We start from the raw sequence: 15887 nt of genomic DNA, 5'->3' as shown, positions 1-15887 counted from the left end.
GCTTAGAAGTGGTTTTGATAAGGGTAAAAGGATAGATCAGACCATAAGTAGCTGGTATTGAGTATTTTGTGTGTGGGTTGGTTTTTTTTGGTTGATTGGGTTTTTTTTTTTTTTTTGCACATGCAGCTAACTGTGCTAACAGAATTTGTGTCAGTGTCTGTGTGTGTGTGTATGCATGCACTGACAGGACTTAAATGGGTTGTCTTCTGCAATGTAGACTTTTACTTATTGTATACAAGACTAACTTTTTGTAATCTTCCAGATGAATGGCAATAACAAGCTTAGATTGAATGTTCGTTGTGACTGTAAATGGTTTTCTTTGTAGTCAATTATTTGTACAATTTAAATCAAATCTTCAGATGACTGTCTCGGGGAAAATTATGGTTTTACCTCCTATTTAGTCTTTGTTATACTTATGAAATTAGGACCTGTGTCCTGGGTTTGGGATGCATTTAATAAGAACATGTTTTGGGTTATTAGTATGTAAAATTTCAAATTAATGAGCTTCTTCCCTATTGCTCGTTTCTTTTTGTTCATTATTTKCATTCTTGTCTTCAGAATAAGGTGTGGGATTTTTTGTTGTAAAATGTCCCAGTGATAGACCTTAACTTCTTGCGTTCAGATTTTGGGCTTAGCTATGCTAAGAATGGAGATCTTCTAAAGTATATACGCAAAATCGGCTCATTCGATGAGACCTGTACCAGGTTTTATACTGCTGAAATTGTGTCAGCCCTGGAGTATTTGCACGGGAAGGGAATTATTCACAGGTAATATACAAAATTAAGACCAATGTGCTTTTGATTATGCACAAGGTATTTTTCTGGAGATGTTCTTAATGAAACCTAAACCAAACATGGACTTTGTGAAAGCTAATAAGAACATACTAGTGTTTCATTAGTGGTAGTACTGTTAAGATAACACGGAGAGCTAAACAAAGCAAAGTTTAGGAGGAGGGCTGATCTCCATTACTAGACCAACTGATCTAGCTGGAAAAATAGGAAAACTTTCTGACATAGGACTTGCATTCCCAAAAGCTTCTCTGTCTTTTTCAAACTAGGAGATCTGAAAATGAGGTTGGCTTTTTGGTTAACCTTTTTTCTTTTTTTTCCCCCTATGATATTACGTAGCAAAACCAACTAAATTTCTGTTTGTGCGTGAATTAGTGTTTAGCACTTCRTTGGTAAAAGTAAATTGATGTAAGCCAATTTTCACTGAGTGACTAATTTTAACCAATTTCACTGGGTGTCCAACAGTTGGACAAGAACTAGGTGAATGGTGAAAATTAGCCGAAAGTTTTTAACAGGACTTTTCCAATTGTTCAATTATATTGATACTGTTATCTGGATAAGCACATTTTGTCAATATTGAGTAAATGTAAATTAAAACTGTTTGCAATATTCAAATGAGCTTGTAAGTTTGAGAAGTACAAGCCACAGAACTAGCATTTGGGAAGAAATCTGTTGCATCTRTAGGTTTCTAAGCAGTTGTTCATGGAACAGTTGATGGTTGTCAAAAGCTGGTTAATCATAAATCTGATAGCATTTTTACTACTTCTAGTTATATTTAAAAAGACAAAATATTTTCCTATTATCTTTCTGTGATATCTGTTTCTTTCTGAGAATAGAATCTAAAGGGGCTGTGTATGGAAATCACTGAAAGTGTAAAATTTTCTAGTGGAATTTGAAATGGGACGTATGCTACAAAACAGTTCATGGATTCCCAGTTTCACTTTTATTGTACTATGTATGGGTTAGACTGAGAGAATGCTTCTAAAATCAATATTGCATGATCATCAGTCTTACTGAGCGTGTGTTGGAAATCTTGTATAATACAAGAAGTGTGTTACACTTGCCTTTGTRTGAAGATCACTATGAGAAGCTCAAAACAAGAGGGAAATGTGATCAGAAAACTCATTGTACAGTTTATTTAATTAGAAGACAAAAGCCCTAGCAGTGCCTGAAAGCTCTTGAGATTTTCTACTGCTTAAGGAAATATGACATCAGACAGAACCACCTTAAGATGAAAGACTGCTCTCAAAGACTTAATATGGAGATAGATTATATGTGTATGTGTATAAATGTTTATGTAAAATTATGGGCACAGAAGTTCTTGGAGTTCAGTAAAGGGAAGTGTGAAGTCCTACACTTGGGTGGGGATAACCTCTTGTGCCAGTACAAGCTAGGGGCCAATCAGCTGGAGAGCAGTTTTGCAGAGAAGCGTCTGGCTGCCCAGGTTGTCAACAAGCTGAATGTGGCCCAGCACTGTGCTGCCTATAGCAAAGAAAACCAGTGGTATCCTGGGCTACGTTAGGAAGAGTGTTGCCAGCAGATTGAGGGGAAGTTATCATTCCCCTCTACTCAGCACCCGCCAGGCCATATCCACAGTACTGTGTCCAGTTCTGGGCACCTCAGTGCCCAGAAAGACAACGTGGACCTGCTGAAGTAAGTCTAGTGAAGGCAGTAACGTGATTAAGGAGCATATGAGGGGAGGCTGAGAGTGCTGAAGCTGTTTAGCTTGGAGAAGAGAAGGCTCAGGGAGGATCATCTGAGTGTGTGTAAATCCCTGATTGGGAGAGTGTAAAAAAGATGAAGCCAGACCCTTCTCAGTGGTGCCCAGTGACAGGACAAGAGGCAATGGGCACAAACTGAAACACAGAAAATTCTACCTGAACACAAGAAAACACTTCTTTACTATAAGAGTATTTGAACACTGGAACAGGTTGCCCAGAGAGGTTGCAGAGTCTTCATCCTTGGAGATATTCAAAACCCAACTGGACACAGCCCTGAGCAGCCTGCTATAGTTGCCCCTGCTTGAGCAGAAGGGTTGAACCGGATGATCTCCAGAGGTCCTTTCCAGCGCCAACCGTTTTGTGATTCTATGATAAATATATATAAAAAATACACAGAACAAAACTGTTTAAAAGATGTTCTACTCATATGCTTTCTGCTGGTCTCAACCTCTTACAATAGGTRTAGGAGAATGAACAGGATTATTTTTACGATTTGGATATCTTAATTACTTCATTTCAACAGTTGTCTGTGCTGGTCCATAGACTTTAAACCCCACTGCTAATTGCAACTGCACAACCCAATACTTTTTAATAACAGGAGACCATTTGATGTAATCTGAGGAAAATAATGCTGCRCAGCACTCCATAGAAACAGCTTTGGACTCACAGTGATTTTTTCTTGATGGTGAACTAAAAACAGTAATACTCCACTCCCTACCCCAGCTTCTAAGTCTTTATAAACACCCCAGTATCCTTCTTAGGAAGGAAGGCTGTGGGCTTCTCTTGTCAATTGAGAAAACTTGGTATGAAGTAGTTAGTATTGTAACAGTGTAACCCAGTGCAATTTTTTAAATATATATTTAAATATATTTTTAATCTGTTATTATCTTTTTTTGCAAAGTGAGTCTCTGGACATCTAACTATATATTGTTACRTGTGGGTATGTGAAACTGAGCTTTGGTTTTATGTGCAGCCAGAGGCAGTGATCATACAAATGGTATRTGTGCATTTGAAATACAGATTACGCATGGATTTTTAAATGACAAAGGTAAATATGCCACTGTTAAGAGTGGAAGTGTGTTACAGTTTTCATCTATTCTAGACATTTAGTTTTGTTAGCTGCTTTTTTGCTCGTTTGACTTGAGTGAAGTTCTGTACTGTGTGTAAGTGGGTCTGGAATGTCTTATTGCCATAGCAGTCTATCAGAAATGATTTAAATTAAGGTTTAGGAGTAACTGATTTTTGGATTCTGTTGAACAACACACAGTAATTCATTTTGTGATTAACTAACTGTCCGTTACATCAGGTCTTTTTAGAAGAAATGGAAGTGGAATGAGCTTTGCAAAATCTGTTAGCATCAGTCTGCATCTTGATAAGTACAAGTCAAGGAGAAGACAACAATGTTTTCAGAATGTGTTATTTATGATAGCATTATATGTATAAACCACCTAGTCTGTTTTGAAATATTAGTTTATATGCTATTTTTAATATAAAAATCTACCTTTTTCAGGGACCTTAAGCCAGAAAACATTTTGCTAAATGAAGACATGCACATTCAAATARCAGACTTTGGAACAGCAAAAGTACTATCTGCAGATAGCAGACAAGGTATGCAGTTATTCACTTGTCATGCGGCATAGCTAGTGGTCCCTCAGAATGTATGTAAAAATGAACTTACAAAATTATAACCTTTGAGTTAGTCGTTACCCCATAGCCACCAAAAAAATTATTTAGGGATCTTAAAACAATTTTCACTCTGCTTCTGCTTAGGTTATGTCAGAAGAATTAATATTTGTTTYAGTGGTATAGCCAAGTAAACTACCAATTATCAGAGAAGATACTTTCTTTGGAAGCTAAACTAGTCCAAACTACCTTTCTTTTGCAAGGCAGGAATGCAAACAAATAGTACGGCTCATCTGAAACAGCAAGCTGTTACTCTGTGCTTMTGTATTTAAGCCCCAGTTAATATTGAAGTAGCTCAAATATAAAGGTTAGGAATTTTTGTTTCCTTTGTTACTTAGTGTTAACTTCAGTGAATTCATGCTGCAAATTGTGTCTGAAAGAAGCACAAGACTGAACTGCTTTTCATTCACCAAATCTGATTTCTGTTGAATAATACGTAGTAAAAACGGAGCGCAGATTTAGAAGGGACGCGAACTAGCAGCATCTGTTGCTATCCTTTGACGCAATTTAAAGGAGATTGTTCAACTAATTGACTCCTGCTCCTGAAAATTTAGGCAATGGGATAATATTGACATATTTGAAAGATAATATTCTTTATGATAAACTTGATTTTTTTTAACCRGTATGTAATTAGTAGATTTTHATTTTGCTTCTTTTTAATAAAAAAAGCCTAACTTCCTGAACTATACAYATCAGTGAGATAAATTGATTTGTCTTGTCCAAGTAGTTTTTGTGAATGGGAAGGGRAAAAAAAATTCTCTGTGGGTTCTTTATAAGATTACATAATTTTCAATCTTTTTTCTTTCCCCGAAAGTAGGTATTTACTTAACTCTTTCAATTCTCTTCCCAGCACGGGCAAACTCATTTGTAGGGACAGCRCAGTATGTTTCTCCAGAACTCTTGACAGAGAAATCTGCCTGTAAAAGGTGAGAACTCTCTGCTGTGTCTGAGAATTGTACTGATTTCCATCAGGACACTATTAAATGGAAAAAATATTTAGTATTCCAAAGAAACAAGATGCTTTACTATAGAGTTCCTAAAAGATAGTTAAAATATTCTTTCGTAGCAAATATTACTCCTTGCCTTAGTTGAGTATTGCTCCTTATATGAGTGCTGGTTTTCTCAGTGGTTCTTCCCTTTTGGGGTCCTACAGACAGGATTAGGTGCTTCCAGGAGAAGATGGTGTGTGCACTGAAAAGTTTAATTCTACTTCCTCCATTAACAACAGCAACAGAAAAACCCTCTGTTCTACCCAAATAAAACAATCCTTTTAATTCTACTGCATATAAACTTGGGTTAATATGGAAAATCCTGATGTAAATGCATTAATGTCAAGGAATGAAGTGAAATTATGTAGAAATTATGCTAAATGGAAGATCTGTCTGCTTTGTTCATGCTATGTTCTAACTAGCAGATGCTTAAATTGTTTGTGCATAGTCTACAGGCTTATTATAGAAAAATATTAACTTCTATATATATATATGTTTATGTATGTATATATATTTTCTGTCTTTCTTTCAAAGCTCTGACCTCTGGGCTCTGGGATGTATAATATATCAGCTTGTAGCTGGATTGCCTCCATTTAGAGCTGGGTAAGAGACTTAAGTTACCTGAATACATTGACTTGGTTTTGTTTTTACCTTACTCCCAGTTCTGAAGTATAACTTACTGTAGTGTATTTTCAGTGTTACTGACATGTCTGCTTTTACTYGTGTATTTATTTAGATTTCCTTTCTGAAGTCATGAAGATGCTAAGACAAGTATAGCTGGAGTTCCTGGGAGAGAGTGCTAAATTTATCCTAGGATTCCCTGCGTAGTTTATATCCTTAAGGAATCTGTCTTCATGAAGAGAATATGAGGCTCCCTATATTGAGCCATTTGAAATTTTCCTGTTATTATTCAAGCATCCAGTGCTTACCAGATCATACGTAGAAGACTRTTTCCCCTTAAGTATGCCAGAGGGATTTATGGGAACTTGACTTTTAGCTTGTAGATCTCCCATTTAATATTTATCCATCTTGCACACTGCTRAGATGAAAGAATCATGTTGGAGACTCAAGAGAACTAATGAGAGARCTAAGSGAGAACTAATAACTAGAGCTATTTCTTTCTCTTTTGCAGAAATGAATATCTTATATTCCAGAAGATAATAAAGTTGGAATATGACTTTCCAGAAAAATTTTTTCCCAAGGCAAAAGACCTTGTAGAAAAGCTATTGGTAAATACTTGCTCTCGTTAAATGACTTGATGACATTGAGAACATTCAATATATCACGTGGTTCTTTTTTCCTGAAGGTTTTATTGACTCTATCACAAACTTTGTAGGAAGAACAACTCTGAGCATTACTGACTGCATAGAGGAGTTGATATCTGTTATTAAACAGCACTTAGAGATTTTTGTATCTGAATTCTAAAGTTTAGACAGGAAATATATCTCAGGCAAGTGGAAGCAAATGGTTTGAAATACTGTTCAGTAYATACAAAATTTGAGATTCAGATATTCAGGTTTACGTGGTACTCAGGTTAATTCTTCACAAGTTGCRTAACGTATTATTTCCTTGAAAATAGTGTTCTGTTTATCACGAGAGATGTTATTTGTTAAAATACGAACCAACTTGCCTTGCATTTTAGAGCACTTAGTTCATATCTCATTATCATATCAGCCAAATAGTTATTGTCTATGTGAATGTTTGTCAGAAAAGGGGGAAAAAAGGAGAGGGGACCAAAAAAAGTCTTAATAGTGAGATACAGCAATGATACTAAAATGAATGTGAAGAAAACATTTCCRTTGGTTTTAGGCTTCTTGAAGCTGGATAGTGTGGTATATTAGCATGGGAAAAAAAAAAACTGTGACTTGCATCTGTGGATAGCAATGAGTACAGCCATTGTAAAGGGTTCCTGTGTCCAGGCCAGCTCTGTTGCCAGAGAGTGCCCACTGAGTAGTGAGATCCAGGTTGTGTCAACATCCTGAGAACTGTGCTGTTTTAAGGTGCTTGAGAGATTGGTCTTTGGCACCACCTACAGCTGCAACAGCTGTCTTGCATCATCAGAATGTGATGCTGGACTGTGCTTAAAGGAATACTCCCATCAGGCTGCCTGTGTATGTTGGCTTCGTTTTGTTTCAGTCTTTATGAACGAAACAAAGCCGAAAAATTGTGTGGCTCCAAAAAAGCGCTCCCCTTTTCCAGCCGTGCAGGCTTATCTAGTACAGAATGGTGCAAGCAAGACATACTAACAAGTAACRTCTTGTATTTTAATCAGTCTCCTCATATTCCAGACATGTATGTTTAAGGGAGTAAGACCAACTGGTTTTAAGAGTTTCTGCACGTAGCAGCACAAATGTGAATGGTCCTCGGCCACTTGTTCAAGAGTTTAATGTGACTTTTGAAAGGTTTTTTCATTTTATACACATTAATAACTTCATTTTAATTTATTCAGGTTCTGGACGCTACCAATAGATTAGGATGTGAAGAAATGGGAGGGTATGGACCTCTYAAGGCTCATCCCTTTTTTGAATCCATTGTATGGGAGAACCTACATCTTCAGATCCCGCCAAAACTCACAGCATACTTACCTGCCATGTCAGAGGATGATGAAGACTGTTACGGAAATGTATGYTTGTCTTTTGCTATAATCAGCTCTGATGCTGCTTGAGATTGTTATAAAGCATAATTACTGCTTTATCAAACGTTTGCATTAAAACTAATGCTGGTTGTATTTTAATGAACAGACTTCGTTAACAGAATTTAATAAACAATTAATGGGCAAAAGTTGAACTAGTCAACACTTTTCTGATTAAGCTGTTACTTGGAAGACATTCTGGTTTGCTTGCTTTTGGCCAAGCAAGCTTTTTGTGAGAAGTGCCTGTCATCTATAGATAGGCTGCCTTTGTGTCCAGAAGTGTGCTGAACCAAAGTCTTAAACTAAAAGCAACTGTAATTGTTCATAGCAAAAGAAACTTAAGCAAGCAAGCAACACTAATTTCCAATTTTTCCCTCCTTTAGTATGACAATCTCCTGAGTCAGTTTGGTTGCATGCAAGTTTCTGGTTCTGCCTCTTCCCATTCCCTGTCTGCCCCAGAGACRAGTCCCCCACAGACATCAGGAGGGAATATTGAACAGTATATTCATGATCTTGACAACAATTCCTTTGAGCTGGACCTACAGTTTTCTGAAGATGAAAAAAGGTTACTTCTGGCAAAACAGGCTGGTGGAAATCCTTGGTAAGCTCTTTTGAGTGTAGTTATTTGTTATTTGCATTGAAGTAAGGAATCAAGGAGAAAGTTATTTTGATTCAAATTAATTTTTGTGAAACTTAGTATCTTCAAGTGAACAATTATAAACTTAGATTTTTCTTGMTGTTTAATTTTAAAGCAGTAGCATCAAAAAAAATCTCAAATAYTGCATTTCTAAACTTTGCAAGGTCTAAAAGACATGGAGGATGTGTATAGGATAGACAGAAATTACACTATGCCAGTGCTGAGAAGTCTGCACCTCTACAGAGTCTTAGAACTAGCTAGATTCCTTCGTTCTCATAGTTGATACAAGTTTTTTGAATTATACTGTTCTGTTGATACCTAACCAAAATACTTTCCAAACGTGCTCGGTAGCATTTCTCTTCACTTTTGAGAAGAGTTTCTCAGTTGTGACTTTCCTGACAGATTCTAGAAAATAACTGTTCAGGATGGAATAAGGAAGAGGCCAAAACTCATCTATTAMAGTTGTTCATGACTCTGAGAAAAGGAGACCACTAGAGAAAAATGGAAAATTACTAAGTTAAAATAATGGTGACTGTTCTGTGGAAGAATTACTTGTGCAGTAATAGTTATTTTTCTTTCTTTTAAGGCATCAGTTTGTAGAAAATAACTTAATCCTAAAAATGGGCCCCGTAGACAAACGCAAGGTAAGGTTTTTTCTTTTTTTTTTCTTAATCCCACGTAGCAAAAATTTTGTTGTGACTTTCTTGCACATTTGCAGCATGGATGAGGAATCTATTTTAAAACTTCCTTATTTAATCTAATTGTGTCAAACTCATTTATTTTCATAGAAGATGTAGTGCTTTCCTTTAGAGATTTTTTCTTTAATTTTGTGGTATGCTCTTTTTTAAGAAAGGCAAAAAGTGAATGTGCTATTGATGCTTTCATTTCAAAACTACAGTAAATTTTCTTTCCCTCTCCTTCTGTTTATCTGATGGTCCAGTAAATACTTTATCTTGATGCATGTCTGCATGTGGATTGAGACACTAATATTTGGAGCTAAAATATAAGCCCATGTTGTTCTGAACTGTCATTCTTTTTCCCTGGATCTTATTAGTGCCCATATCCTGACAGAGAGAGAGGAGGTGGCATTAGAACAGCCTTAAAAATTAACAGTAACATAGTACGTAGGAGCAGCAATAATCTTAGTTTCTGTCAGCTTTACAGGAAAGTAGATTGTCTTCCATCTAAGGTATTAGCTCTTTACTCCTTATTTTCTGCAGAAAACCATTACTACTTAAAATACTGCTTGTGTTTTGCCATATGGTATTAATGCACCAAGACACAGAGAAAAAGAGGAGTGAGGTCATATATGTAAAGTAAAAGAAATTCCACAGTCAAATTATCTTCCAACTGAGCTGTTTTAATTCTACTTCCATTAAGTTCAGAAGTTTACATCCCCATCTTCCCCTGCCCTCCCTCCCAAGCAAAAAGTCTGTGTTTTGCCAACTAGAGCATGTTAATTTTGCTGTTTTACAGTCTATAGATCTTCGTCATTAAATAACTGATGATCTCACGGTAACCCTCATTTCAGTATAGTTGTAGAGACCCCACAGACTAAAAACAGATCTGAGAGTTTTAAGTAGTTTTATCATTTAACTTTATGCATTTTGTATTGCTATTTCTACTTCTCTTGTTAGGGATTGTTTGCACGTCGACGCCAGTTGCTGCTTACAGAAGGGCCTCATCTCTATTATGTGGATCCCGTCAACAAAGTTCTAAAAGGAGAAATTCCGTGGTCTTTAGAGTTGCGCCCAGAAGCCAAGAATTTTAAGACATTTTTTGTTCACACAGTAAGTGACTTTTTCTTTTTTTTTTCTTTCTTTTTTCTTTTTTTTTTTACAAGTTACACTAAGATTCTAGGAAAACTATTGTGAATTGTTAGAAAGAATAAAGAATTTTTTTTTTCCAGAAAAGATTTAATTCCTTAAATATAGTCATTAATTGTAAGATTACTTTTGACTGTAGGTTACTAGCCTTAATAGCTTAACAAAAAAAAAGAATATGTCTTTTCTTGAAATAAGTTTTAAGATTTATATAAGTATAAATACAATACAAATAGATTTTGTGGTCTGAAAAGAAGTACTTAAGAATGACTTTTGCGATATAGCACTTCTCGTGTAGAGTGGCTCACAAGTAGTATGCCAACAATATATTGTCAGTTTGTTTGATTACTTATCTCACAAATATATATATTTTATATATATATATATTATATATAAATTTAATTGTAATTAAATTTAACTTTTGAAAAGATGATGAACTGATTCTGAATATTTATTTTATTGGTAGGTGCAGAATATTTGCTGCTTTTTGGTTTAACTGTGTTTGGAATACTCATTGAAATGTTGTTCACTTGTAGCCAAACAGGACATATTACCTGATGGACCCAAGTGGGAATGCTCATAAATGGTGCAAAAAGATACATGAAGTTTGGCGGCACAGATACCACCAGAATGCTGCTAAATAGTAAAGCTCATCCAAAATTTCCCAGTCTCCCTACTTGCTGCTAGAACTCCACGTGCAGCCGATCAGAGGAATCTTCCCAACCCATCTATTACCCATCTCAAGGGGAAGCATATGTCTGAAATACTCTGTTCTTTGTTTTGTTTTGTTTTGTTTTGTTTTTTAAGCGAAAACCTAATGGAATTCAGGGTCACTTTGCTCGCTCTCTGTGCTTCTGTTGAGGCTTCCACATGCATATCATCGCAATGAAGATTGCTTTGTGCACTTCAGCTCAATTTCTGTGCAAACTAGCAGATAGACCTTGCATTACCAGCTTCACTTAAGATCAGTTAAAACCAATCCACACGCACACACCCCAAATCATGTGCCAGCCTTGCATTTTATGGGGCTGGAGTTTTCTGTGACTTTCAGATTATCATTAAACTGTATTTCATCAGGGAGCTTTTATATGCCTCTCCTAAGCACCACCTCTGTTTTCTCTTCCTTTCCCCTATGTCCCCAGCTTATTGGTATATGGCATTTGTAGCCAGGTCAGTTGCACCCTTGCATAACTCCTGATATAGTTCTGGTTGCAGGATTTACGTGGTACTTTAATAATTATGTGAATGAATCAGATGTATGTGTCTGGCAGACAAACTCCAAYGATAAAGGTTGTGAGAGAGTAAAATGTTGAACATGGCACTGAAAGTTTTCTAAAATTGAAATGTTGGCTTCTGAAGCATATAAAGTTTTAAACTTTGAATTTTAATTTTAATTTGCATATGTGTGTTTAATCAAGGGACAATAAACTTACCAGCATGCTTTTAACTAATGCTAACTAAACAATTAAATAATTAGTGTAAAAAAAAAAAGTTACTATTGAAGTAGTAAATAGTTTTTCACGTTTTCAGGAGATGAGGGCTAGAAGCTTTCTTTCCAGGTTTTGCATGTATTGTGCATTTTAGAGGGGCCAACTTATTTACCTGGGTAGAGAAGGAAGTGCAAAAACTTTGTACAACTGATGACTTGATTTTTGTCTCTTTGTATAATGAGATGTACAAATAATCCTGTTTTTGGTCTTTGGGCAAATACTTCATACCTTTCAGCAATTCTGAAAAAAGTTTTAAACAGTTTAAATATTAAACCCATACAATAATCTGAATGGTTGAAAATCCAAATGAAAGTGTTGATACAAAGGGAAAAATGTATGGTACTTAAAGCATATCTATAAAATGAAAATATTTCTCATATCAGTCTCCTTTATCCTTTTCAAATTAAGGCTTTTTTGTGGTCAAACATTTCTCGTAATGTAGCAAAGACGTAACTTTCTACATGCTAAAATGACTTCCCTAATGATGTTTTCAACACACTCATGTTCCTGAACATTGCAGAGAGGAATGACCCAGGTATGGGCAAAGGCATTCCTTCCTTATTTTAAAAGCAGTATAAACATCACACCTATTTATTCCTCTTCTACAAATACCATCTCTTTGCCTCTTGAGGTCTGTTACGAAGTGCTTTTTCCTTCCACCAAAGGAAAAAAGTGTTCTGCTGTAACTTTCAGAAAACTCACAGGCTGCTTTTTTGTGGCTTATCAGGGAGTCTTAGAAAACACATGAATATTAGATTTACTTGCACTAGGAGAGGGAGGTTTATTGTGGATTAAAAAAAAAAGTTTTGTGTGGTTAAACTTGTTGACGAGTCAGTCCTTAGTTTCTCCCAGTCTTTGAAGGAGAGTGCAATTGCTTTTTCTTTTGGAAAACTATATTCGTGTAGTCATCTTTTATGTTATCCCACCATACACACAGACTTGAAAAGAGTAAATCACTAGCTTACAGTGCCAGGTATTAGAGGAGCTAAGGTGTCTTGCAAGTGAGTGAGATGAGAAAAGTAGACTATCCACTTTCCAGCATAAATTTCACCGCATAGAAGGCAGACTCCTTGTCAGTAAAATCTGAATAGCGCAGTATACTTTTATTAAACCTATAGTTAAAAGATGCCATGCTGAGTTTGTTGTGGTGGTATCCATTCATTCTGTAGCTGTTGAACTCCACTAGAGGGAATTCTACAGATTCTGGATTTAGCCTTTGGTCTAGAGATGTAGACATATTCCAAATTTCATACCAGAGAATCTGGCAGTGATGGAGCTTCATGATGCTACAGCAGTTGCTCCTGTGCCAAAACTTTACTGCCAAGTGTCTCTGGCAAAGTTGTTCTGCTAATAGTGAACTCTTTAACTTCAGTAGGAGCTGGTGATCTCCATTGGCCTGTTTGCTTCAGCTAAATAGGTGGAAATACAGAAACATTTGAACATGTTTTGTGTAACATTTAGATGTGCAGTCATCTTGCCATAACAAAATACTTCCTGTGCTTTTTCACACCTTAAAAGAAAATCTTCTCTGTCTAGTTCCTCCTTGTCCCCACCTGCCTCCAAAAACTTTAAACCAAAGAAATTTTGACAGCAGTAAGCTGCAGAAGTCTGGAAAACTGATGTCTATATTCTAGTATTCCTTTTTCTTTCTTTCTTTTTCTCTTTTTTTTTTTCTTTTGACAGTGTCATCATAGGAAACTGTGATCCTCTCTTACTGGCATCCCTCCCTTCAGAACTTTAATGTTTCAAATTGAGTCTTCCTCAACTGCTGCTTTTTTGGGGGAGGGACCAAAAGCTTTTCTGAGAGAGATGTTTGTCTTTTTCTGACTTTAAGTGAAAGCTATAGTTTTTGGAAGATGGTGGAAGGATAAGGTGAGGCAGGACAGAAACAATGTGAATTTAAGTAGGTTTCACCAGTTTGCCCCCACTTAAATGTGTATTGGAAGGTGCTGCATACTATGAAGGACTGTTTCCTAGTTTAGATGTGTATACTTGAAGAATGGGGTGGTTTCAAATCATAGTCTTGAAGACTACTCCAGTGATTCATGGAAGTTTGTGGAATCAAATGCAAGGGGGAAGTTCTTCAAAGCTATAGATAAAACAGTTAGTCTCCCTGCTCTTCCATCTGTGGTCTTTCAGATTAGAGGAGGGGTGCTAGTCACTGAAGGACTCTTAAGGCTCCTCACTGCAAACCTATTAAAACAAATAGTCTGTTAATTCATTCCATCTTGTGGAATTTGAGCACTTACCTATCATTTATAAAGATTCTAGTCATTAATGATGACTCTCATTTTGTTTGGGATGCAAAGTTCAGGAAAGTGGCTGTTGCGTTGGTTTTCTATTGGGTGGCGCTTAAGAAAGGCTGAAGTACTATTACTAGAAAGAATTTTTGAGCCACATTGTTCATTTTCTAGCCCAGTTACGGAAAAGTTGAAACTTTGAAAAAATGAAGAAATTACTTTATTGCCACTGGCCTTAAAGTCCAATTTACAGCAGGACATATTTTAAAGATGACTTATTTTTGTACCTCTTTCAACTTCAGATGTGATGTTGAAGCATTGTGAACAGACTAATGCCACCTGGGTTATTAAGACATCATTTGCTAAGCACTAGATGCTTGAGGACACTGTAATCTATCAAATAGTACTGTGCTCCACTGATTGTTTTTCTCTTCCTACCATGATTTAACTGTGAAGTGTATCTGTTTATATATAGTCTTGGAAAATCCTCAGTAGGTTTGAAAAAAAGATGTGATGCATCTACTCCACTTTCATAGCACAACACACTTAATAAGTATGTTTGACATCACTAAATTTTGTATTGGGAGCTTTGAAGAATCATAAGAATTTTCCACACAAATTTAATTATTTCTTCTAAATGATTTAGCGAAGTCGAAACAACTGCTTCCTTTGGTCTGTGGATGAAAGAACACTTGATTTGAACACCTAGTCTATGTAAAGAACTTCTGTATTAATAGTTGCCTAAAGACGTGGTCTGTGGGTTCTGGTTATTCTCTCTGCTAGGGAATTATTCAAATAGGTGTGGTATTTATATCTGAAATTTTGCTGAATGCCTGTAGCATTTTAGGCAAATATTTTATTAATCAAAAGGAATTGTCCCTGCAAAGCTTAATGACACATTGTCCATCTGTTGATCAAGTGAGCTTGCAGGCAAGTAATTCTCTGAACCAAAATGGCATGTTTTCAGCTAAGGTGAGGACTGTGATGAATTTAGGGATTGATTTCCTCTTTCTTAGAGCTGACTTACACAGTGAAAACGGTGAAGTTCTTAAGCGCCCAATAACCTAGTCTGCGTGACATTGAATTTGGATGGTTACCACTTGACAAAGCTTCCTATGACCATGTACTAATTCTGATTGGATGTGGCAAATGTTCTAAATGGTGGCAGAACTTGCAATTGCTGTATCTGACCAAAAAAAAAAACAAAAAAAACAAAACCATAATCCGTCTTGATAGTTGTATGCTAGCTGGTTTTGAGGTTGGTGGCAGTCAGTTGTGTGTAATATTCTCTACCTGGTTTGTAGCTGTAACTGTGATGTACAGGTAAAGCAAAAAAATAAAAAATAAATAAAAAAAATAAAAATAAAAAAAAGAAGAAAAAGAACCCCCCCCAAACATACTAAAATGGAAACAAATAATGCAATGATAAGATACACTTTTGTATTTTTATTCTTATAAGGTTATTTGCTGGCTCTTTATTGGCCTCTACTTCAGTCTGTGTTATTTAAATTCTAATATATGAATTATTTGGATTGAATTCATGTTTGGGGCCATGGTGTTGTATGTATTGATGTACAGCCTTGAATGTGAATAATTATTGTAAACTATATTTTACACCTTTTTCTGGCTTATTATATAAATTTTCTATTGGTCGATGATTTAATCATATCTCATAATTTAATGACCGTTTATTCTCCTCCCGACAGATCTCTGTGCTGTAGATGTGTAGCTAGTGACTGGATGATGGATTTCACTTATGCTCGGTAGTCTGTAATAAAGGCATGTAGGGTCCGGGCCGGCCTCCGCCTCCTCCTTGCTCCGCGCGGGGGGCGGGGGGCGCTCTGCGGGGCAGAGCGGGACCAGGGCCCGCCCGCTCACCCGGCC

The 15887-nt window shown here is 36.3% G+C and overlaps 1 protein-coding gene across 2 annotated transcripts in view; it reads left to right on the top strand.

Annotated features, from left to right (window-relative positions):
• PDPK1 (3-phosphoinositide dependent protein kinase 1) overlaps positions 1-15797 on the top strand; it is a 37576-nt gene extending 21779 nt beyond the window's left edge. For both annotated transcript variants that reach the window (XM_085309855.1, XM_085309857.1), the window contains 10 exons: positions 623-767; positions 4020-4117; positions 5043-5118; positions 5716-5784; positions 6314-6410; positions 7631-7804; positions 8197-8414; positions 9037-9094; positions 10088-10240; positions 10810-15797. In XM_085309855.1, coding sequence (XP_085165981.1) covers positions 623-767; positions 4020-4117; positions 5043-5118; positions 5716-5784; positions 6314-6410; positions 7631-7804; positions 8197-8414; positions 9037-9094; positions 10088-10240; positions 10810-10917 — 1196 coding nt within the window. In that variant the 3' untranslated portion in view covers positions 10918-15797. The remainder of the gene's footprint in view (positions 1-622; positions 768-4019; positions 4118-5042; positions 5119-5715; positions 5785-6313; positions 6411-7630; positions 7805-8196; positions 8415-9036; positions 9095-10087; positions 10241-10809) is intronic.
• Positions 15798-15887: the final 90 nt, after the last annotated feature.

Source organism: Rhea americana, unplaced genomic scaffold (genome assembly GCF_003343005.1).
Source record: "Rhea americana isolate MKP2758 unplaced genomic scaffold, rheAme1 scaffold_305, whole genome shotgun sequence".
NCBI lineage: Eukaryota > Metazoa > Chordata > Aves > Rheiformes > Rheidae > Rhea > Rhea americana.
This window is presented reverse-complemented; position numbering and strand designations above follow the sequence as displayed.